Source organism: Oryctolagus cuniculus, chromosome 10 (genome assembly GCF_051225735.1).
Source record: "Oryctolagus cuniculus isolate XC-2025 breed Fujian yellow rabbit chromosome 10, ASM5122573v1, whole genome shotgun sequence".
Lineage (NCBI taxonomy): Eukaryota > Metazoa > Chordata > Mammalia > Lagomorpha > Leporidae > Oryctolagus > Oryctolagus cuniculus.
The window spans coordinates 70,745,721-70,767,328 of NC_142876.1; the positions used below are offsets into that span (position 1 = coordinate 70,745,721).

The 21,608-nt window shown below is 43.4% G+C and overlaps 2 protein-coding genes across 4 annotated transcripts in view; one reads left to right on the forward strand and one right to left on the reverse strand.

Moving 5' to 3' along the window:
• The window catches only part of MIMS1 (mitochondrial inner membrane structural 1), a 36,522-nt gene extending 23,111 nt beyond the window's left edge, over positions 1-13,411 (reverse strand). The window contains exon 1 of one of the 3 annotated variants that reach the window (XM_089305407.1): positions 13,284-13,411. The gene's annotated coding sequence lies outside the window, so the exon portion shown is untranslated. Of the gene's footprint in view, positions 1-13,060 lie in introns of all 3 variants that reach the window. The other 2 variants (XM_008260993.5, XM_089305406.1) reach the window with 2 other exon arrangements.
• A 50-nt stretch (positions 13,412-13,461) lies between these two features.
• Positions 13,462-21,608, forward strand: part of RNMT (RNA guanine-7 methyltransferase) — a 32,434-nt gene continuing 24,287 nt past the window's right edge. The window contains exons 1-3 of the mRNA XM_002713472.5: positions 13,462-13,495; positions 15,961-16,409; positions 18,964-19,099. Coding sequence (XP_002713518.1) covers positions 15,996-16,409; positions 18,964-19,099 — 550 coding nt within the window. The 5' untranslated portion in view covers positions 13,462-13,495; positions 15,961-15,995. The remainder of the gene's footprint in view (positions 13,496-15,960; positions 16,410-18,963; positions 19,100-21,608) is intronic.

The following is a 21,608-nucleotide window of genomic DNA, read 5'->3' on the forward strand; positions in this document are numbered from 1 at the left end:
AACATCTGGAACTGATAACTATATTGTGTCCAGAATAAAGATGCATATAAGAGGTTACCAGACTCTCACTATATGAGTATTTTTATTAAGTACTCATATATACATTCATTATCTTTTGTTTTCCCGCAGCCATTGTTCTTTCTCAGTATCTAAAATTTCCTACAAAGAAAATGTTACTGCTTTGTAACACATCAGCACCATCTCTCTGTCTTCTTTGGAACACCGATTTAAAGCAAATCTGCATTTCCTGAGTTCCTAAAACCCTATATAAAACTCTTTTACTTTTATAATTTCTGAATGTAAATTGATTGACATTAGCACTCTAAGTTATACCAATACTTACTAGTGCTAGCTTCCCTTCTTCATCTTCCTATCCAGTGATCTGGTCAAACCAGGCTCATGCAGTAGGGTCTTCGATCATCTAAACTTTGGCCATTAATTCAAGTAATCCTAGTGTAAGGGAAAAAACTGTTTCCCCTCTACTCTCACAATACATAATACCTTTGTAATCAAATGTAGAGATCCCCCCTCACACCATAAACAATTCTCTCGACACTAAGTGTCTCACATTCACTCCATCAAATGCTACCTATCTTAAGACCTTGAGTCAAATCTCACAGGTTCAGGGTGTAGTCCTGACTACTTCCTATTTCAGATGCAAATCACAAGTGAAGGTGGTCACCTACACTTCTGACTTGAATGGCTAGAACTTGGGAGTTCCCATCTTGGGTTCAATTAATTCCATAAATCCTCCTTGGGTTTGACAAATTTGCTAGGAAGACTCACAGTACTCAGGAAACATTTATTTGTATTTACTGGTGTACTATAAAGATATTATAATAGATACAGATGAAAGCCAAAAGGAGACAGAAAGGGTGAGGTATATGGTGAGGGGCTCCTATGGTTTTTCTGGGCACACTACCCTTCAGGCACATCCATGTGTTCGGCACCTGAAAACTCACTTTATCTTATTGTTCAAGGGTTTATATAATGCAAGTTCTCTGATCTCTAGCCCCTTCCCAGAGGAGGGAGGGTGGGACTGGAAGTTCCAATCCTATAATCCCTTTCTGGAGACTAGCCCCCAACCTCACTAGCATAATTGCACACATTATGGAGGGACCTCATTTTAAACTTCAAAAAAAAAAAAAAAAAAATACTCCCATCACCCAGGAAACTCTAAGGATTTTACAAGGTCTATGACAGGAACCATCTGTATTTCATATTATTCTACACCTAGGTTCTTGAGAAATCATTTCTAGTCATGTCCTTAACCTTGAAATCACCTGCTAGCTCTTCACAAATTAAATCCTCACAGCTGCACTATCCCAGTCTGCAGCTACTTCTATTTCCAGCCTCCACTCTGTCATCCACAGCCTCCTCCTAGCGTCCCCTCCCCCGCTTCCCTTTCCTTTTTCAAGTCTAGCGGGTCCTCCTTGTTTCAGCCTGAGGTCTTCACCAGCTTATCTTCTACTGCACATTCCTGGAATCACCGCCTTGTCCTTCTGCCACACCATCCCACAAAATCCAACTCTGAGACTGTCCAGCTGTTTTTTTCCACAATTACATCTCAACAGTTGAGCACTGCTCCTGAAGTCTATACAACTGAGTAGATCAGTAGCAGCACATATAGACAGTATTCAAACATCATCCTATCTCGAAAGGCTCTCTGTTTGCTATATGACAATTCATGGTTTCTGGTTGGCTCTCTTCCACATTCCCCTCAAGGACTTTTCTACACCTTGCCCAATCTCTCCAAGCATCTTACAACTTACTTTTGTCAGACGATAAATTTAAGTCAGATGATGACCCTCCTGTTTAAAAACTTCTCTTGGAGTGAGAGCCTAGTCTGTACACCTGCTTCCAAAGCCATACCTAATCTCTTCCCTCACCTCACCTATTTCTTCCTCTCATTCTAGTCTTCACTGACTCTGCCCTCCCCCGCTCCCTTGCAGCTCTGTCATCATGCTAAAAAGGCCCCTGCCTTAAAGTTACTGCACCAGTTGTTTTCTCCGATTGGAACAGTCTTTTCCCGATATCTGCAAGCCACCTATAAAGACTACTTTGACCATACTACTTAAAACTGAAACACTACTGCATTCTCATCTTCCTTAATTTGCTCTTAGTTCCTTTTGTTCAGAGCATTCATCTTGCAACATTCTGTATAATTTAACTGCTTATTATGTTTACTCTTTAACGGTCCCACAAGGATCAAGACAAAACAAAGACTAGCTGACACACAGCAGCGCTCATTAAATATTTGTTTAATGAATAATCAGATAAAACTATCATCTTCCTCCTTTTATAAGTGAACCAAAATTATCATTGACTACATTTTCCTCACATTTATTTAACTGCCATTTCTCTCTCTTTTATCTTCAACTGCCCTCTCCATTGGATTCTTTCCTTTGACATATAGATACAAACCAAGAAAATAGATCTGTCATATCTGCCCAATTTCTTCTCTCTCTTTGACCAGCAGTTTCTTAAAAACAACAGCTGCTTCTTTTTCACATACATTGCCCTCCCACCACAAACCACTCAATGAGTTCTGACTCATACCTGTTAGGCCTTTCATTCTGTTGCAGAGTTGTTCTTACCACTTGCTTCCTACTTGTTCAAAGACTTGTTTCTATGCCTCCAGTTTTCTTCCGCCATTTTATCATGGAGTTTCCTTCTCAGCCTCATCCATAGACTTCTCTTTAAGTTTGAGCTCTTTGACTACTCTACACACCTTCTATGAGTAAACTGTTTTGCATCCATTAAAGTGATGGACCCCGAATTTGTATTTTCTATCCAGATCTTTTTTCAATTCTTGTTTCTTTGAAATGCAGAAGGGGTGGAGCTGGTGGGGGGTGGGGAGAAAAAGAGAAAGACAGCGAGAGAGAGAGATCGAGAGAACCATCCTCTGGTTCACTCCCCAAATGCCCACTAACAACCAGGGCTGGGTCAGGAGGAAGGAATTCTATCTAGGTCTCTCATGTTGTGGGGAGGGACTCAAAAACTTGAGCCATCATTTGTTGTCTCCCAGATGCATTAGCAGGAAGCTGGATTGGAAGGCAGAGGCAGGACTCATCCCAGGCACTCCAATAAGGGATGTGGGTGTCCAAAGCAGTGGCTTAATCTGCTGTGCCACAACACCTACTCAGATCTTTTTGTCTCTCAACCAACCTGGACTGCCCAAATGTTTATTCTGGACACAAAGCACCTCATAAGGTACTCATTAATACCTAGTCTTCCCAATCCCATTTGGTGCCCAAGACAAAAAGCTACATGGAAGTCAGCCAGGAATCTTCCTATCACTTCAGTTCTTGCATCCAATGTTTATCAAGTTTTACCAAATCAGTATTGTAGAGGGGCAAATTAGAGGAGCCGCATAAGAAAGAAGAGAAATGGTCAAGGAGAAAGAATGACCAAAAGAAGACAGAGACTCAAAAGAGATCTTAGATTCTCGAAAATGAAATTAAAAAACATAAAAACAATAAGAATATAAAAAAGGTCTGTCAGTGCAAAACCAACAGGCTGTTGGCCCTTTACCATGTGAGGTTCTAGTGAAAAAATGGCTGTCAATGCACCAGCCCTCACCAGACACGTCATCTGCTAGCAACTTGACTGTGGACATCCTAGTTTCCAGCACTGTGAAAAACAAAATTCTGTTAAAGTCACCCAGCATGTGGTGTTTTTTAAAAGATGTCTTTATTCGAAAGGCAGATTGGCAGAAAGAGAGGGAGACACAGAGAAGGTGGTGTTCCATCTGCTGGCTTCACTCTCCAAATGCCTGCAATAGCCAGGGTTAGGTTAAACAGATGTCAGGAGCCAGGAACTCCATCTGAATATTCCACATGGCCCAAGCGCTTGAGCCAGCATCTGTTGCCTCCCAAATGCAAAGGCAGGAAGCAACCGTGACATGAGCAGGGACTCCAATACAGGATGTGAGTGTCCCAAGTAGGGACTCTACCCAGGGGTCACAATGCCTAAACAGACTTAACACAAAATACACCCTTCTGAAAATATCATCTCCACTGATGAAAAAAGGAGTCAAAACGAAGAACTTGAGAACGTGAGAGTTGAGGGATTAAAGTCTCACTATGGTCCGCTGAGAAAGCGCAGGTAGTTCTCATGGACTTAAACCACACAGATCACCTGCTGGGTGGCTCATCTGGTGTCAATGACTTTCCTCAGTCCAGCTCTCTTTCCTTGTTAAAAATGCCAGAGATGTCAACAGCTAAGATGTTCAGATCTTGAAAGAATGACTTGGTTATAATCTTTTCTATAATTACAAGTTTGAATTACACAGTTCTAATAAAGCCTTGTTCCTTAGAGCACAACTCTGATTATAAATTTAAACTTCTCAATGTTAAAACCAGTAACTTCAGCCGGTGCCGCGGCTCACTTGGCTAATCCTCTGCAATGTGGTGCCAGCACCCCGGAGTTCTAGTCCCAGTTGGGGCGCCGGATTCTGTCTTGGTTGCTCCTCTTCCAGTCCAGCTCTCTGCTGTGGCCCAGGAAGGCATTGGAGGATGGCTCAGGTCCTTGGGCCCTGCACCCACATGGAGACCAGGAGGAGGCACCTGGTTCCTGGTTTCAGATCGGTGTAGCGTGCCGGCCATAGCACCCACTTGGGGGGTGAACCAACAGAAAAAAGGAAGACCTTTCTCTCTGTCTCTCTCTCACTGTCTAATTCTGCCTGTCAAAAAACAAACAAACAAACAAAAAACAAACAAACAAAAAAACAGAAACCCAGTAACTTCCCCACAAAACCATTTTTTCTTGAAGGACAACTTAAAAAATTTTGGCATTCTTGCCTGATGTAAGTCTACAATGTATGCTGATAGAAAACAACATGACAAAAGCTTCAACACCAGAGGTAAGATTTGACATTTTGCAACCACCATCTTTTAAGTTTTTTCTCAAATTACCATGATTTACTCTTTCTATTTTCAGCCCCCTTCTTCCTTACCACCAATTTAAGATCTCCAGCCTTCAGAGCAGTTCTTTCAAAAAGCAATTTATTTATTTGAAAGGCAGAATTACAGAAAAAGGGAGAGACAGAGAGAGATCTTCCATTCGCTGGTTCACTCTCCAAGTGGCTGCAACAGTCAGGGCTGGGTCAGGTCAAAGCCAGGAGCCTGGTCCAGGCACTTGGGCCATCTTGCACTGCTTTTCCAGGTGCGTTAATAGAGAGCTGGGTTGGAAGTTGGAGTGCTTGGGGGGTCTCAAACCAGCACACGTATAGGTATCACAGGTGGCCTCTTAACTTGCTGCAACAATGCCAGCCCCCATAGCACTTCCTAAACTAGTAAACCTTGCACTAGAACATAAAAGCATCCCAGGGGTACCAATATGTATACAGTCTTGAAAATATTTAAACATGTGAATTAGCACAGACTTGTAATTCCAGTCAACCTCTGCAGACTGGCAGATGATGCCTGAGGCCAGACTCTACCAAGGCTTCAAAGGTCAGGAGCAGTGAAGGACTTGACTCTGAAATATTCACTGACCCATCTCCTAGCTGCTCAACACTACTCCAGGAAACTTAATTCACTGTTTTCTCAACAGCATTAGAACTTCTCAAGGGGGTAGGAACCAGAGTATTTTCTTCTGCACCTTCAGATCAGGTACAGCAGACCAATGTAAAATGGTTATAAAGCGGGGCTGGCGCTGTGGTGTAGTGGGTAAAGCCGCTGCCTGCGGTGCTGGCATCCCATGTGGGTACCGGTTCGAGTCCCGGCTGCTCTACTTCCAATCCAGCTCTCTGCTATGGTCTGGGAAAGCAGTAGAATATGGCCCAGGTCCTTGCCCCTGCACCCTCATAGAGACTCAGAAGATGCTCCTGGCTCTTGGCTTCAGATTGGTGCATCTCCGGCTGTTGCGGCCAACTGGGGAGTGAACCAGCGGATGGAAGTCCTTTCTCTCTCTCTCTCTCTCTGCCTTTCCTTCTCTATGTAACTCTTTCAAATAAATAAATAAATCTTTTTTTTAAAAAAAATGGTTATAAAGCAACAACAGAGTTTTTCACTGACCAACTACCAAATGCTTGACATCACACACAATTGTAACCCTTCTGGCACTTGGTATATGTGCAAACAGTCACTGCCTTCAAGTAAAGACTGGAATTGTAATATATTTATGAAATTGTAAAGGATTTAAGAATTCCCAAGTAAAGAGCAAGTGCAAATTACTTTACTTGGGAAAAGTGACATGCAGCAAGAAGGATAAAGTGAACTTGGTGGCTTCTGTTTTTCATGCTGTAATCTGCCCCAAACAATTATCTAACTAACTGGTCTTCTCTGACCTTTGGCTTTGTATACAGGAACCAAGAGAGAACTAAACTCCCAAGTTTAACTTAGGATCCCAGATTACTGCTTTCTGAATTACATGTAACTGTATTCTTTACTATTAGCTTATATCCACATCAATGAAGAGTCACCAAAAGTATGAATCTGGAGAGCTGGATAACAAAGAGTTCATCCTCTTGAAAAAACAAACTCATAACTGATTCAGCCGGTTGCCAACTATGTCTGCACAAATTTTGCATTCCAACACTGGGGAAATAATCACAGGGTGGCACAGGTACCTACTGACCCACTGGGGTGAACCTGAGCTAAAATTCCACTGACTACCTGAGCTGCATAAACCGCTACTCTGAACGGTGGGCCACAACATTTTGGGTCATTCTGTCAGTTCAGTCAGTGTTCGGTAATCCTGGGAAAGTCTGATTATTTCCTTTTCTCCACAGCATAGTCACTCTGGCAAAAAAAGTCACAGGTCCCTCTGTAAAAGACTAGGGAAAAAGCTAACGGTATAAATTTTTGGCAGAATAGTGATGTCGTGTCTCAAAAGGGCCCAGCTGGGGCTGGCGCAGTAGGTTAAGCCGCTGCTTGCCATGCGGGCATCCCATATGGGCACCAGTTTTAGTCTCAGCTGCTCTACTTCAGCTCCAGCTCCTTGTTAATGGCCAGGGAAAGCAGCAGAGAATGGCCCAAGCACTTGGCTCCTGGCTCCTACCTGGATCCACCCTGGCCATTGAGGCCATTGAGGGACTGAATTAGCAGATGGATGGTCTCTCTTTAGCTGTTCTTCTTTCTCTCTCTGCAACTCTGCCTTTCAAATAAATAAATCTTTTTTTAAAAACAAGGAGGGGGTTTCAAAAGTCTCCCTTCATTCAAAAAGCTATATCTGTAAAATGACTCATATTTGGGAATTAAGAGAATATCACTGTTTTGGTCATTCAGGTTATACTTCACTTGACTTAGAACTCTTCTGTTTAGGGGCTGGCGCTGTGGCGCAGCGGGTTAAAGCCCTGGCCTGAAGTACCGGCATCCCATATGGGCACCGGTTCTAGTCCCGGCTCCTTCTCTTCTCAACCAGCTCTCTGCTGTGGCCTGGGAAAGCAGTGGAGGACGGCCCAAGTCCTTGGGCCCTGCACCCGCATGGGAGACCAGGAGGAAGCACCTGGCTCCTGGCTTCGGATCAATGCAGCTGCACCCAGAGTAGCCATCTGGGGAGTGAACCAATGGATGGAAGACCTCTCTCTGTCTCACTGTAACTCTCAAATAAATAACATAAATCTTTAAAAAAAAAAAAAAAAAGAACTTCTCTGTTTAAACAGATGAAATCAGAACTCAGCAGATTGTCCATTTAGTTCTCTTTAAGGGACACCATGATCAACCAGCCAAGATTACAGGTCTCAGTGAGCTTAAATAGTTTGCTCCATTATAGTACCATGCCTGCTTAGTTTTTGGTGATGAAGTGCTGCCATCTGGTCCCTCCCACCTGGGATCCAATAACTCCCACTCCATGTAAGGGTTCCCAGTACAGCGGCAGCAGCCCCCACTGTAATTTCTGATCCACACAGAGGAGCACCAATAGTGCCCTTCACAGATTCTAGGGCTCTCCTAAAACATCTGCCTCTCACCATCATGATGAGTTATCAAAGTGTGTCCTCTGCACCCCTGCAGACTGGGTGAGTAGACCTCCTGTGTTAAACCCACCCTAGCATTCTGGTCTCCCTAAGCCTCTGGGGCCCTTCCTCTGCAGTGAACCTCCTGGCACTTCAGCCTCATTCCATGTAGGCTACTTTCTGGTTCATGTTTCAAACACCTGCCAACCAGGCAACCAGATCAACCAACAAAACTGTTAAGAGCGCTCTCTAATTCCTCAAGTCCCAGGACTGACTCCAGAAGCTCTGCTGGATCAGTCGGTTCACCTGCTCCAGCTTCATGTTCCCTCCATGATTACCCCACACCCTTAAAACCCATTCCCAGGCACATTCCCTAGATTTCTGTCTGCATAAATTAAAAAAAAAATGCAGTGTTTTTTTTTTTTTAAAAGGATCCTCCTCATGGATCACACTTTATATCTTACCCTTCAGGATTTGCTGCATTTGAGTCTTGTAGTTCAAGAAGCAAAGAGGAGAAGTGGTATGTCAAGAGAACCGGCAGTGTCTTGCAGGGCAACTAACTCAAGGGGAGTCCTGACAGGTTCTTTAGGCAAGGCAGAGGAAACCTCCTCAAATAGGGGTGGAAGGACTGCTTTTACTTGCAAAACAAGACGAGAGCAGAATTTAGAGGTTTACTATCCCAACCTTCACCAGGATCTGGATCTTCTCATAGGTTCCCTTTTGGAATTTGAGGACCCATTTCTCCTCAGTCAATGCCCTCATTTAAACAGCCTGTACCTTGTGATGCTGGGAATCTATCAGCATTGTAATTCAGTCATTTTCAGGATAAGACTCTGGGTTTGGGTTTCAGCAACCTCCCCTAATCAGCTACGACAAGGTTTCTGTAAGGCAGCCACAGAAATTCTTAGGTGAGTTATATGGAGCTTAAGCTGGGAATCCGAAGCCCTGAGTTCACCCTATTCTGTTCTGGTTTATCCAGCACACTGAGGACCAACCGGCCAATCTCATCAATCTGAGAAAAATGTTCTAGGATCATTCAACCCCTTGCCTTCTCCAGGCATTTGAGCAGGAGTACCGAATGGTGATGCTCTGCATATCTCACTGCCACACCCACACGATGAACACAGTGTTCTCTACCACTGCAGTCAGCAGTGCCTTCAAATCTAACCAGACTGGAAATCCAATCCCAAAAACTGCAGACCAATTCAGAAAATTCATCAAGATTCTTTCCTCTACAGTAACTCTTGGTTTCCAAATCTGAATTAGCCAGGGTTCTGGAGAGATACAACGCCAACTGAATGAAAATATATATAAATATCTACATCTATATGTAGATTTAGAGAGACTGTTATTGAGGGCACTCTCCAAGTCAACTGATTGTGTTAACCAGATCTTCATAATACCATCACAGAAACACCTAAAATCATATTTGATTAAATAAATACTATAGCCTAGCCAAGTTGACATATAAAATTAACCATCACATATAACAAACTTACAGATTTTTCAATCAAATCTTACTTTAAACTATAGGATAAAACCTTTTAAACCTTAAAAAAAAAAGGGTATTTTATGTGCTCTAAAAGACAGTAAAATTTCAGTATGGGTAGTTTGTTGATTGTCCCTCCTAGACTATTTGGAGGAACAATATCAATAAACTACCTCTACTTCCTGCCTAACCAGATCATTATTCTTAGGAAACTGAAACATTGTATCCACATTGAAAAAAAATCTATTACAGGAGGCATGGCATAGTGGCATAACGGGTAAAAGCCGTTTCGTGCAGTGCCAGCATCCCATATGGGTGCTGGTTTGAGTACCCACTGCTCCACTTCCGATCCGGCTCTCTGCTATGGCCTGGGAAAGCAGCAGAAGGCGGCCCAAGTCTTTGGGCCCCTATATTTGTGTGGGAGACCTGGAAGAAGCTACTGGCTCCTGGCTTTGGATCCGTGCAGCTAAGGCCATTGCGGCCAATTGGGGAGTGAACCATTGGATAGAAGACTCTCTCTCTCTCTCTCTCTCTCTCTCTCTCTGCCACTCCTCTCTGTGTAACTCTTGACTTTCAAGTAAAATAAATAAATCTTAAAAAAAAAAAAAGTCAATTACATAATTTGAGAGCAGACAGATGCAGGAGAGAGCTAGCTTCTGTGTGATGGTTGACTCCCCAAATGTCCGCCATGGTCATGGCTGGGCTATGCCAGAGCCTGGAACTCAATCTAGGTCTTCCACGTGTATGCAGGAAGCCATCACCTGTTGCCTCCCAAGATGTGTCTTAACTACTAGGCCAAATGCCTGACCCTGCATTCACATTTAAAAAATAATTTTTATATTTCAAAAATATTTTCATCTTTATAATAGAAACACTTTAATATTACACCTCTTAGAGAAGTGCTCTCATTTCCTTATAAATTAATTGAAATAAGTCCTGTATGCCTTTAAAAAAATTACGAATTAAAAAAATTTCTTGGGGATTCATTCACTCAGTAAGTACCTGGCATGTGCCAGGCATCTGGGTTTAAACATTGAACATGATGGCCCCTGTATTGCTGGAGCTCACATTCCAGCAAGATAACATCCCTTCCCAGCTACCAACTCTCTGTACATAATTACCCCAGCATTATGAAATATCAAAACACTTTCCTAGAACCCCTGTGGCAGGCAGCTTTCAGTTCTGAGTACACCTTCTCAGTGGGCACAGTTTCATTATTAGCACAGATTCTGCACCATGGGTTTACCACCTGACCTTGGACAATTTACTTTGTCATCTGCAAAAAAAAATCATAAATATCCCCACCAGATTATGTAACAACTAAATGAGGGTATAGTCAGTATTAAAGTATCAGCTATATCAATATTTTAATTTTCAGAAAAGCAGAGATTTTTTTGGAAGCAACTAGAGAAAACAACATCAACAGTAACTTTTTAAGAGATTTATTCATTTATTTGAAAGGCAGAGTTAGGGGGAGAGACAGAATCTGGTTCCCTCTACAAATGGCCAGGATGAAACCAGGAACCAGGAATTCCCTCCGGGTCTTCCCCATGGTGGCAGGAACCAAAGCGCTTGGGCCACCTTCTGCTGCTATTCCTAGGAGCAACAGCCCAGTGCTGGATCAGAAGTGGAGCAGCTGGGGCTAGATCCAGCATTTAAATAGGGTGCTGATGTTTGTAGGTGGCAGCTTCACTCTCTGCATTACAACAGCAGCCCCCAACACAAACTTGGAAAACACTTGCATCTGGCTCACTTACTTGATACATTACTGCTTTCAAGTATTCTTTGCCCGTCCTCAATTGATTTTACACGACTTCTATTTAAGTTTCACAAAAACCTAAAGGGATCTCCATATATCCCATTGCGGAGTTTCTATAAACGTGTAATTAAAAGCTTTTAATTTAATGAGAAATTTTTATAAAAGTTGGGGCAGGCGTTTAGCATAGTGGTTAAGACAACACTTCGGACACCAGCATCTCCTATCAGTGTCTGGATTTGAGTCCCAGCTCCACTTCTGATTCCAGCTCCCTGCTAATGCCCATGCTGGGAGGCAGCAGGTGATGGCCCAAGTTCTTGAGTTCCTGCCACCCATTTGAAAGACCCAGATTGGGTTCTGGCTCCTGGCTTTGGCCTGGCCTGGCCCAACCCAGGGTGTTGTGGACATTTGGGGGAGTGAACCAGTGCATGATAGATCTCTGTCTCTCTCTTCTGCCTTTCAAACAGGTATTTTTTAAAAGTGAAAATCAGACTTGTTTTCTCTCAAATTGCAATAGCAATTATTTCATGACTTTTAAGCATCAGAACCAGCAAATACAGGTCACCTAACTGTCTAGTGCTAATGTTTGCATTTGTGAGCAGTACTTCCATTCCCCAGAAACTGGTATCTTTGCAGTTGTCCACACTCATGAACCAAACATATAATGAAAAATATAGGTGCTGATGCTGTGGCATAGCGGGCAAAGCTGCAGTGCTGGCATCCCAAATGGGAGCCTTGTTGCTCCACTTCTGACCCAGCTGTCTGCTGTGGCCTGGGTAAGCAGCAGAGGATGGCCCAATTCCTTGGGCCCCTGCACCCACTTGGGAGATCCTGAAGAAGCTCCTGGCTCCTGGCGTCGGATTAGCACAGCTCTGGCCATTGCAGCCATCTGGGGAGTGAACCAGCAGATGAAGAACTTTCTATTTCTGTCTCTGCCTTGCTGTAACTCTGCCTTTCAAATAAATAAATCTTTAAAAAAAATACAGGCCCATTTATTTGAAATTGATGGCTCATTTTCATGTTAAAAAGAGGCCTCATTCTTGGTTCCAAGTTTATGAAGGGTCAACAACCTCAGAAGGGCTGATGCCTACAATTCTGAAGTGATTAGCCTGGAAGGCATGAAAACAAAGTTTGTGGAAAATGCATATAATTTAAATAACAATGCATAGACTTCCATTTTTTTTTGCACCACCATATACTTTTAATTCCATTTTCCCACAAACTTTATTAAATACTCTTGTACCTACACCAAACGTTGCTTTCCCCAGAACCAAGTCTATGAATTACCGTTGTTGTGCCTAAAAATAAGAAGGCAGACTGGTAAACACATTTTCAAACCTGCTTCTAAAAGAATCAATTTTAGCAAAAAGTATTTCAACATGATCAGTTTTACCCCCTAAGGCGGAGAGGCACTGAGACGCAGCAAAGTAACTAAGTGCTCGCACCAACAATCTATCTTAAGTCTAGCAATACAGAATAACGCTCCCGTCGGTGCTCTCGGGAACAAGTGTGGGCTGCCACCGTCCCCCCAGACAAGCATGGCTCCCCCGGCGGGAGGAACGGCACGGCCTCCCAAATACGGCCACAGGGAACGAGCTGCCAGCCCCCAAGCTCATTCTTAGTGGAGTGTAGACGGCGGACGTTTCCCGGCCCCACGTCCCCTGGCTTCCGACGAGGGGAGGCGCAGCCCGCTGACGGTGAAGGGCTACAGCGCAGCTCCGAAACACTCCCAAAGGCAGGACTTGCCGGAGATACTGGCACGCACGACTAGAGCCAGGGTGACCTCTCTCGGCCTCCGGGGACGGTGGGGCCGGCCAGAGAGGGTGACCTCGTCCCAGCAGGCGCACCCGCACAGCCCGAGGGGCCCCCCACTTGCCGGGCAATTGCCCGGCACGCGCCCCAGGTACTTGCTGACCTCTGGACCCCCGCAGTACAACACAGAAGGCTCCGGCCCAGGTTACCTCTTCGTACGTTGAGGCCGCTGCCACTTCCCGCCGCGCAGGCCGGACCAGGCTTCTCGCAAGCAACGGCCAGGTCACTCGGCGGAGCGACTTGCCTGAGCGGCAATCACGACACCCAACCCGCGATGCTCACGCGGACGCTCACCCCCACCGCCCCTGCCCCCCAGCCGCGCCCACCAGCAATGTGCTCCGCCGTCCGTGCCCGCCCTGCGCGCCCGCTGCACGCCGCGCGCGTGGCACGACGGGACTCGTAGTTCCTGGGTGGGGGACACGAGCCGCTTTCAGCCGGAGCAGCGCCACGTGACTGCGCACTTCCGGAAGTGACGCAACAAGACAGGCGGGCCGAGCAGCCGGCGTTTCCGCAAACAGAATCGTGAATGGTTGAGCTGGTGAGTGTGGCGGCTGGAGCTCAGGCCGTTCTTTGTGTTCAGCCCCTCTGGCTCTGTGTGAGGGGGTGGAAGGGGGGCTCCGAGTTCTGATGGGAATGCTTCCTGTTAGCCTTCTGCTTTCAGGTCCTTTGCGTGGGGTTTGTTGAGAAAAGCAGTCCAAAGAGCTGCTGCTCGTCGTGTCCCAGGGCCGCGCTGAGCGCTGGCCTGGGGGATCCAGTGGGATCCACAGAAGCGTCTGCCTTGGGCGGCGTGTCGGAAGCCCGAGCCGCGACGGAAGGGGCAAGCTTGCCTCGGGAGCACGCCCTCCGGGCCTCCAGGATGGCGGGCTGGCTCACTGATGGGGCCGTGGGGCTTCGGCGGGCGGGCCTGGCGCCCTGCGCTCCGGAGTCTGGAAGGGCGGGCAGAGATAGGCGCGCCTGGAAAGCCGGGTGGACCTGCCGGTCTGGACGCGCTTCGGAGATCCGTGTCCGAGTCGGCGCCGCGCTCCTCTCTGCTCGCTCTGCCGGGTTCTGAGGCACGGCCTGCTCCCACGTGGAGTGTTGTTTTAAGCATTCTTTGCCGTTTCTGCGGCCGCCTGGAATGCAGGGTCGTTTATCCTGGCTAATAGGTTATGGTTCTAGGATAACACGTCTGTGGATGTAGTGGCCCATATAAATAAAATTCACACGTTAACTCCTGAAGTAGTAGTTTTAGGCGATAGCTGAAGCTAAAACTATATGTGGCATAACTTTATTATGAATGTAAAGCGGATTTCTGTTTCCTTTTAGGAAATAACAGAGAGGGAGAAATACGAATTTCATAATTCAGTGGCCGGTTTTATGCAGTTATTCTGAAAATAACCTTTTGGGGTGATTTTCGTTTCGTTTTGTCCTCTAAGTTTGGCATTGCTTGGTATTTTGCAACCTCAAACAGTGGTAGTGAAAGCTAATATCCCTCGAATCCCTCCCAGACTCACCCATATGCTTAAGAAACTTGATTTCTTATTCTTTTTGTTCACATAGAAAGTTTTTTTTTTCTTCATAATTTGCAGGTTCTGAATCTGCTGAATCTCACTAGTTTTTTGTTTTTTTGTTTTTTTTTTTTTTGTCTTTGTCTTTTGCTTTCTTTCTCTATTGGATTTGATAAGACAGCCTAACATTTTAACAGGGGTCTGTTATGTTGTAAGCCTCTTGTAGACCTCATTCATATTAAATTCCTCTGTAGCTGGTGGAATGTTGAATGACTTAAGAAGTGGACCATCTTAATAATTCCCAACAGACTGGTCAGTTCCCTTTCCCTTCCATGTTACACAGAGGTCTAAGCGTGTGAGTGTCTGAAAGAGAGTTGCTGGGTATTAAACTAAAGGCTGCCTTGAAATTTGTCCAAAGTCATTTCCACTCTGTTCATTTACTACCTAATTGGACCGGCCCCTCTTCCCCATGAAATAAGGATTTCAGAAATCCTTACTGAAGATTCCCAGGTGTTTTCTGTTCTAAGATACTGTTAGTATTCCTAGGCCAAAGTAGAAAACTGATAATTCCATTTATTAAGTAGCCCAGACATTATAACAAGTACTTATGCCTTAAATTTGTGTTTTAAAAAATTAATATCCATAGATTGGCAGAGATTGTACACCTGTTGGGTGCTGTACAACTTTTCAGGTCTTGAAATGAGATTAGACATCAGCAGCCTAATTTCCTGTTCCACCTAGATGTTCTGTAGTACCCCCAGTCTCAGCCTCACACTTATGATGTCGTCAGAAGCAGTGTGTGCAGTCAGCTGAGTTGAGACTGCACTGCCTGAAGCTGGTGGTTCTTGTGAGATCTACAGTCAGATCTGCTGTGCCTGTCAAAGTGCCCAGCTCATGATTTGGGAACTAAAGCTGTAGAGAAAGAATCACAATACAAATGGAATCAGTACTTATATATTCCCAGCTCATTTTACAGTTTTAATGCCAGTAGTGACTTATCTGAAGAAGACTGCAGAAGTTTTTGGGAATTGTAATTAGTACTACCATATACTTAGAAATTCAAATGTAATATGTATTAGATCCATCATTTGATCTTCTCTCGACAAAGAGATTTTTTTAATTAAAAAAAAAAGATTTATTTATTATTTTAAAGGCAGAGCGAGAGAGATAGAGACCTTCCATCTACTGGTTCACTCCCCAAATGTCCACAGGAGCCTGGAACTCCATCCAGGTCTCCCATGTGGGTGGCAGGGGCCTAACACTCCAGCCATCTTCTGCTGATTTCCAAGTGCTTTAGCAGGGAACTGAATCAGAAGTGGGAAAGTCAGGACTCAGACCAGCGCCCATATGGGATGTGGGTGGTGGATTAAGCCACTCTGCCACGACACTGGCCTCTACAGAGATTTTTTTAAAAACTCATTGATCACTGAAATTAAATAGCTAGGTTCTAGTTAAAAATATTTTAAAGTGTTAGCATTAGTGTTTAACAAGTAATATTAAAATTTTGCCATTCTAGTGTTCATGAAGTTTTATCAATTCAAGTAACCAAAAATGGAAAATTCTACAAACATAGAGGAATGTGAAAAGCTGCCTCTTGAACAGGCAGAATCTTCAGTAAATTCTGAACCAGAATCTTCCCTTAGTGCTGGTGAAAACTCAACAGCTTCTGGCACTGGGCTTTCTGAAAAGACTCTTACCTGTGAGCAGATAGACACATCAAAAAAGAGAAAAGAGTGTGAAGATGATCTTGTAAAGGAAAGCTCCAGTTGTGAGGAAGACACTCCTTCCAAGAAAAGAAAACTTGATGCTGAAATTGCTCCAGAGCAGAAAGGTTCTGGTGACGATGAAAACATTTCAAAGAAAAGAAAAACGGGGACTGATGATGATACACATGAACCTTGCCCTGGAGATGGTGCTCGGAAAAAGAGAAAACTAGAACTTGAAGATGTTCCTGAAAAGCAGAAGGTATGTTGAATGTATTTCTTTTTATTTGCAATACAGTATGTGAAATGGAGATGTGGAGCAGCTCTGGAATTATGTTGAGTTTTACATAATCTTAGAAGCTTTAAGAGTATTCTATTTTTAATACATATAGTTTTATAAAAGAGTAGGTTTTAACTTAATTTTTATTTGAAAGGCAGCATTACAAAGGAGGGAGATACAGAGATCTTCCATCTACTGGTTCATTCTGCAAATGGCCACAATCGTTGGAGTTGGGCCAGGCCAAAGCCAGGAGCTTCTTCCCAGTCTCTCATGCAGTTACAGGGGCCCAAGGACTTGTATCATCTTCCACTGCTTTCCCAGGCACATTAGCAAGAAGCTAGATTGGAGCTAAAGCAGCCGGGACTCAATTGGGCACCCATATGGGATGTTGGCATTGCAGGCTTAACCTGTTACGCCACGGTGGCAGCTCTTTTACTCTTAATTTTTATATAATTGAAACTTCCGGTATTTTTTGTTGTTTTAGAGCACTAACTTGATGAGAAAATTAAAATCCGGTTTTACAGTTTCTGTTTCTTATTGTTTCAGAAAAGTAGGTTGAAGTCCAAATGGTTTAATTTTTTCCTTTTTTATTAGATGTCCATCTCTCTTTCTCTTTTAATTAATTAATTTATTGGAAAGGCAGAGAAAGAGACAAAAAGCTTTTATCAACTGGTTCACTCCCCAAATGCCTGCAACAGCGGGGGGTAGCCTCTGCTAAAGCCAGGAATCTCCTACATGTGTGTCAGGGCCCAAGCATTTGGATCATCTGTTGCCTCTCAGGGTGCCCATTAGCAGGATGCTGGATCTGAAATGGAGGAGATCCCAGAACCCAACCAACACTTCAGTATAGTATGCAGACATCCCAAGCAGTGGCTTGTTGTACTGGATCACAACACCTGCTTTTTATTGCTGCTGTTTGTTTTGTTTTGTTTGCAAGTAGTTAAGATTGTCATTGATAAATGTAAAAATGATACTCATCTTTATATTCCTTTAAATTGAAGTTGTTTCCAACTCTTTAAAAATTTTTTTCAGTCTTTTTTGTTTGTTTGTTTTAAAGATCTGTTTATTTATTTGAGACCCAGTGTGGCAGAGAGAGAGAGAGATCTTGTATCTGCTGATTCATTCCACAACAGCCAGGGCTGGGCCAGGTTGAGGCCAGGAGCCTGGAGCTCCATCCTGGTCTCCCACATGGGTGGCAGGGGCCCAAGTACTTAGCAGATACATCAGCAGGGAGCTGGATGAGAAGCTGAGCAGCCCAGCACTATGATCTGGGATGCGAGTTTGGCAAGCAGCACCTTAACCTGCTGTGGCACAATGCTGGCCCCACCAACTGAAGTTTACATACAGTTTTCTTTAATTGACTACAGAAGCCTGGTGTTTAGCAGGGATATTACAGAGCAAGGGAGAGCAAGTCATTTTCCTCTCAAATACTATTTTAGAAAGGAATTTGGGGGCTGGCGCTGTGGCATAGCTGGTAACGCCAATTCTTGTAGTGCTGGCATACTATATGGGTGCTGGTTCAAGTCCCAGCTGCTCCACTTCCGATCCAGCTCTCTGCTATGGTCTGGGAAAGCAGTGGAAGATGGCCCAAGTCCTTGGGTCCCTGCACCCACGTGGGAGACCCTGAGGAAGCTTCTGGCCCCTGGCTTAGGATCAGTGCAGCTCCAGCTGTTGCGGCCAATTGGGGAGTGAACCAGAGGATAAAAGACCTTTCCCTCTGCCTCTCTTTCTCTCTCTGTGTAACTCTGACTTTCAAATAAATAGATAAATCTTTATAAAAAAAAAGAAAGAAAGTTGAGGTAGAATCTGTAATTGGATGGAAAGAACACTTTAATGAATAGGTGAAATTCTGCCATCAGCCCGGAAGAGGAAACCAGCGGATAGGCCAGGCCTTTACATTGGAGGAGAATGAGTCCTTGTAGCCAGGACTGGGGGCTAGTGTTTTAAACATACTTTTTCAGACTTTTACCAGCAATATATTCCTTTCTCCAAGTGAAAATCTTGTACTTAAACCTGATAGATAAAATAGGTAAGTAAGAGGCACTTTACTGAAAAGGGAGGTGGGAGGGCTCTTAGTGCCCAGGGGGTGGCACAGACTGAAAATTGTTGGATTAGATTAGTAATAGCATGTACTGTTGAATGTAGCCAAATGAGTTCTAACACTTATATTTGTTTAATCTTCAAAATAATTGTATAATAATATGTATCATTATAATTTATTCCTATTTTATTTCCTTAGAGGAACACCATCTACTGACATTTACTGTTTTGAATAAATGAGGATCCTGAAACTGTGGGTTCTATAATGACATTAATACTAAAATTATTCAGATGGAAAGATGAAAATGGAAATTATAAATCTAGAGTTTTTAAAAATAAGAAAATAAGTGTCTGGGAGAATTTAGTGGAGTTTCTGTGGTTGATACCATTGCTTAGTGAAGTTTAACAGTTTCAGTGGCTTCATACATTTACAGGTCAGATGCTCTTATTTTTACCATGTTCTGATCCTTAATTTTATTCCATTCTTTATTTTCAGAACCTAGAGCATGGACATGGCTCAGCAGTAGCTGCCCACTATAATGAACTTCAGGAAGTTGGTTTGGAGAAGCGTAGTCAAAGTCGTATATTTTACCTAAGAAACTTTAATAATTGGATAAAAAGTGCTCTCATTGGTATGACTTTTTTTTTGCCATTTCTTTGTTTAAATTGCTTCATTTTTTTCTCCATACAGCAAGCTCAGAGTCTTACTCATTTAATTAATCAAATCTTGATTAAGGTAGAACTAAAACTTGGCCTTCAATAAATTCTTTTTTTTATTACTTAATTTTATTTGAAAGGCAAAGAGAGATATCTCCCATCTGCTAGCTAACTCTCCACGTGAGTAAAATAGCTCACACTGGGCCAGGCCAAAGTGCCAGGGCATAGGACCTCTGTCTGAATCTCCTACATGGTGGCAAGGCCCCAGGTTCTTGAACCATCACCTGCTGCCTTCCAGAGTACATGTTAGAAGGAAACTAGAATCTGAAACTCAGGCTGGACTCAAACCCAGGCACTAAAATATAATATGCAGACATTCCAAATGCCTGCCTCAGATTATTTTATTATTATTTTTTAAAGATTTACTTATTTATTTGAAAGTCAGAGTTAACACAGTGAGAGGAGAGGCAGAGAGAGAGAGAGATCCTCCATCTTCTTGTTTTACACCCCAGTTGACTGCACAGCTAGAGCTGCACCGATCTGAAGCCAGGAGGCTCTTCCCTGTCTCCCGTGCAGGTGCAGAGGCCCAAGGACTTGGGCCATCTTCCACTGCTTTCCCAGGCCATAGCAGAGAGCTGGAAGGGAAGTGGAGCAGCCAGGTCTCAAACCAGCACCCACATGGGATGCCGGCACCACAGGCAGTGTCTCTACCTGCTACGCCACAGCTCTGGCCCCTCAAATGATTTTTTAAAAGACTTATTTATTTATTTAAAAGCTAGAATTACAGAGATAGAGGGAGAGAAAGAGTGATCTTTGATCCACTGGTTCACTCCCCAAATGGCCTCAATGGCTGGAGCTGGGCCAAGCTGAAACCAGGTTAATTAATGTAATGGCATGTTCAGCCTCCTCCTTGTAAGTTCTCTCTGGACCTTATTCATGCTAATTTGTTTTTAGCTTATCTCTTTCTCATTATCCTCAATAATACAGATATATATATATTTACAATGTATCATTTATTTTTTCATTGGTTATATATTTTAGAGTCATTATTTTTCACATTTTACATGCATTCTGTGATTAAGAAAGAATGTAGATGTTGAAAAGTCTGAAGTCAGACTTAACAAAATGTAATTTCCTTCTTCAGCTGTCCCAGCAACTCTCTCAGTGAGTGGTTTGCTATCTGCAGCTGTCTGCCTGACCCTAATGCAATCAGTCAGGTCTCTGCCAAGCTCCCTTGTTGGCTTTTTCTGTTCTCTTCTCAACACAGTATCCTTCCTTCCTTCCTTCCTTCCTTCCTTCCTTCCTTCCTTCCTTCCTTCCTTCCTTTCTTTCTTTCTTTCTTTCTTTCTTTCTTTCTTTCTTCCTCTCTCTCTTTCTCTCTCTCTCTCTCTCTGGCATTTATAGCTTAGTAAATAGTTTGGGTACAATTTTTGAAGGTGATGAAGGTAACTTTGAAAATAACATAATATATCTTGATTTTGTAATTACTCGTTTTTGCTGTTTTTGGTATTTCTTGTGCCGTTTTCTTAATATTCATGATAGAGAATGAGATATGGAACACTTGTGCTTCTGTTGAACTTATGTTAAGTTCTTGTAGACAGTGAAAGACAGAGACCTAGTATTTGTACTGTTTTCACTGTCAAAATAGTACATGCATGAACTAGAAAGTATTAAACTCAGAATGGTAAGGACAGGGAGATGTGGCTCCAGGATTCAATGTTGTGACAATTTTAAAATTGCTGAATGCTTAAATTGAGAGTTTTAATATCCTTTTAACTAATATGTAAATCATTTGATTGTTGATGTATAGAAATCTAATTATTTATTGGCTACTAATGTGGTTTGATTGATTGAAGTGTTTATGAATTTTAATTATTATAAAACTATAATTTTTTGGTTTCTTGTATTTCTTTTGGTGGTAAGCATGACATTTTTTATGAAAAGTCAAGCACTCTTGTCATTCTGTAACCAACTTGATTTTTTTTAGGTACATGATAACTTAAACACCAAGCTGTGGAAAGAGAAAGCTACAAAAAAGGTTATGAAAATTAGATTTTTGGGGCCGGCACCGTGGCTCACTTGGTTGATCCTCTACCTGAGGCGCCGGCAGCCCATATAGGTGCCGGATTCTGGTCCAGGTTGCTCCTCTTCCAGTCCAGCTCTCTGCTGTGGCTCGGGAGGGCAGTGGGGGATGGCCTGAGTGCTTGGGCCTCTGTGCCCACATGGGAGACCAGGAAGAGGCACCTGGCTCCTGGCTTCAGATCAGTGCAGCCCAGCCTGGTGGCCATTTGGGGAGTGAATGAACGGAAGGAAGACCTTTCTCTCTGTCTCGCTCTCACTGTCTATAACTCTACCTGTCAAATAAAAAAAAAGGAAATGAGATTTTTGCTGGTCATGAAGAAGTGTTGGGTCTTCTTATATTATAGAATGTAGCATATCCTATTTAATATTGAGTGAAATTCTGAAAGCAAACCTTCAAGAAGT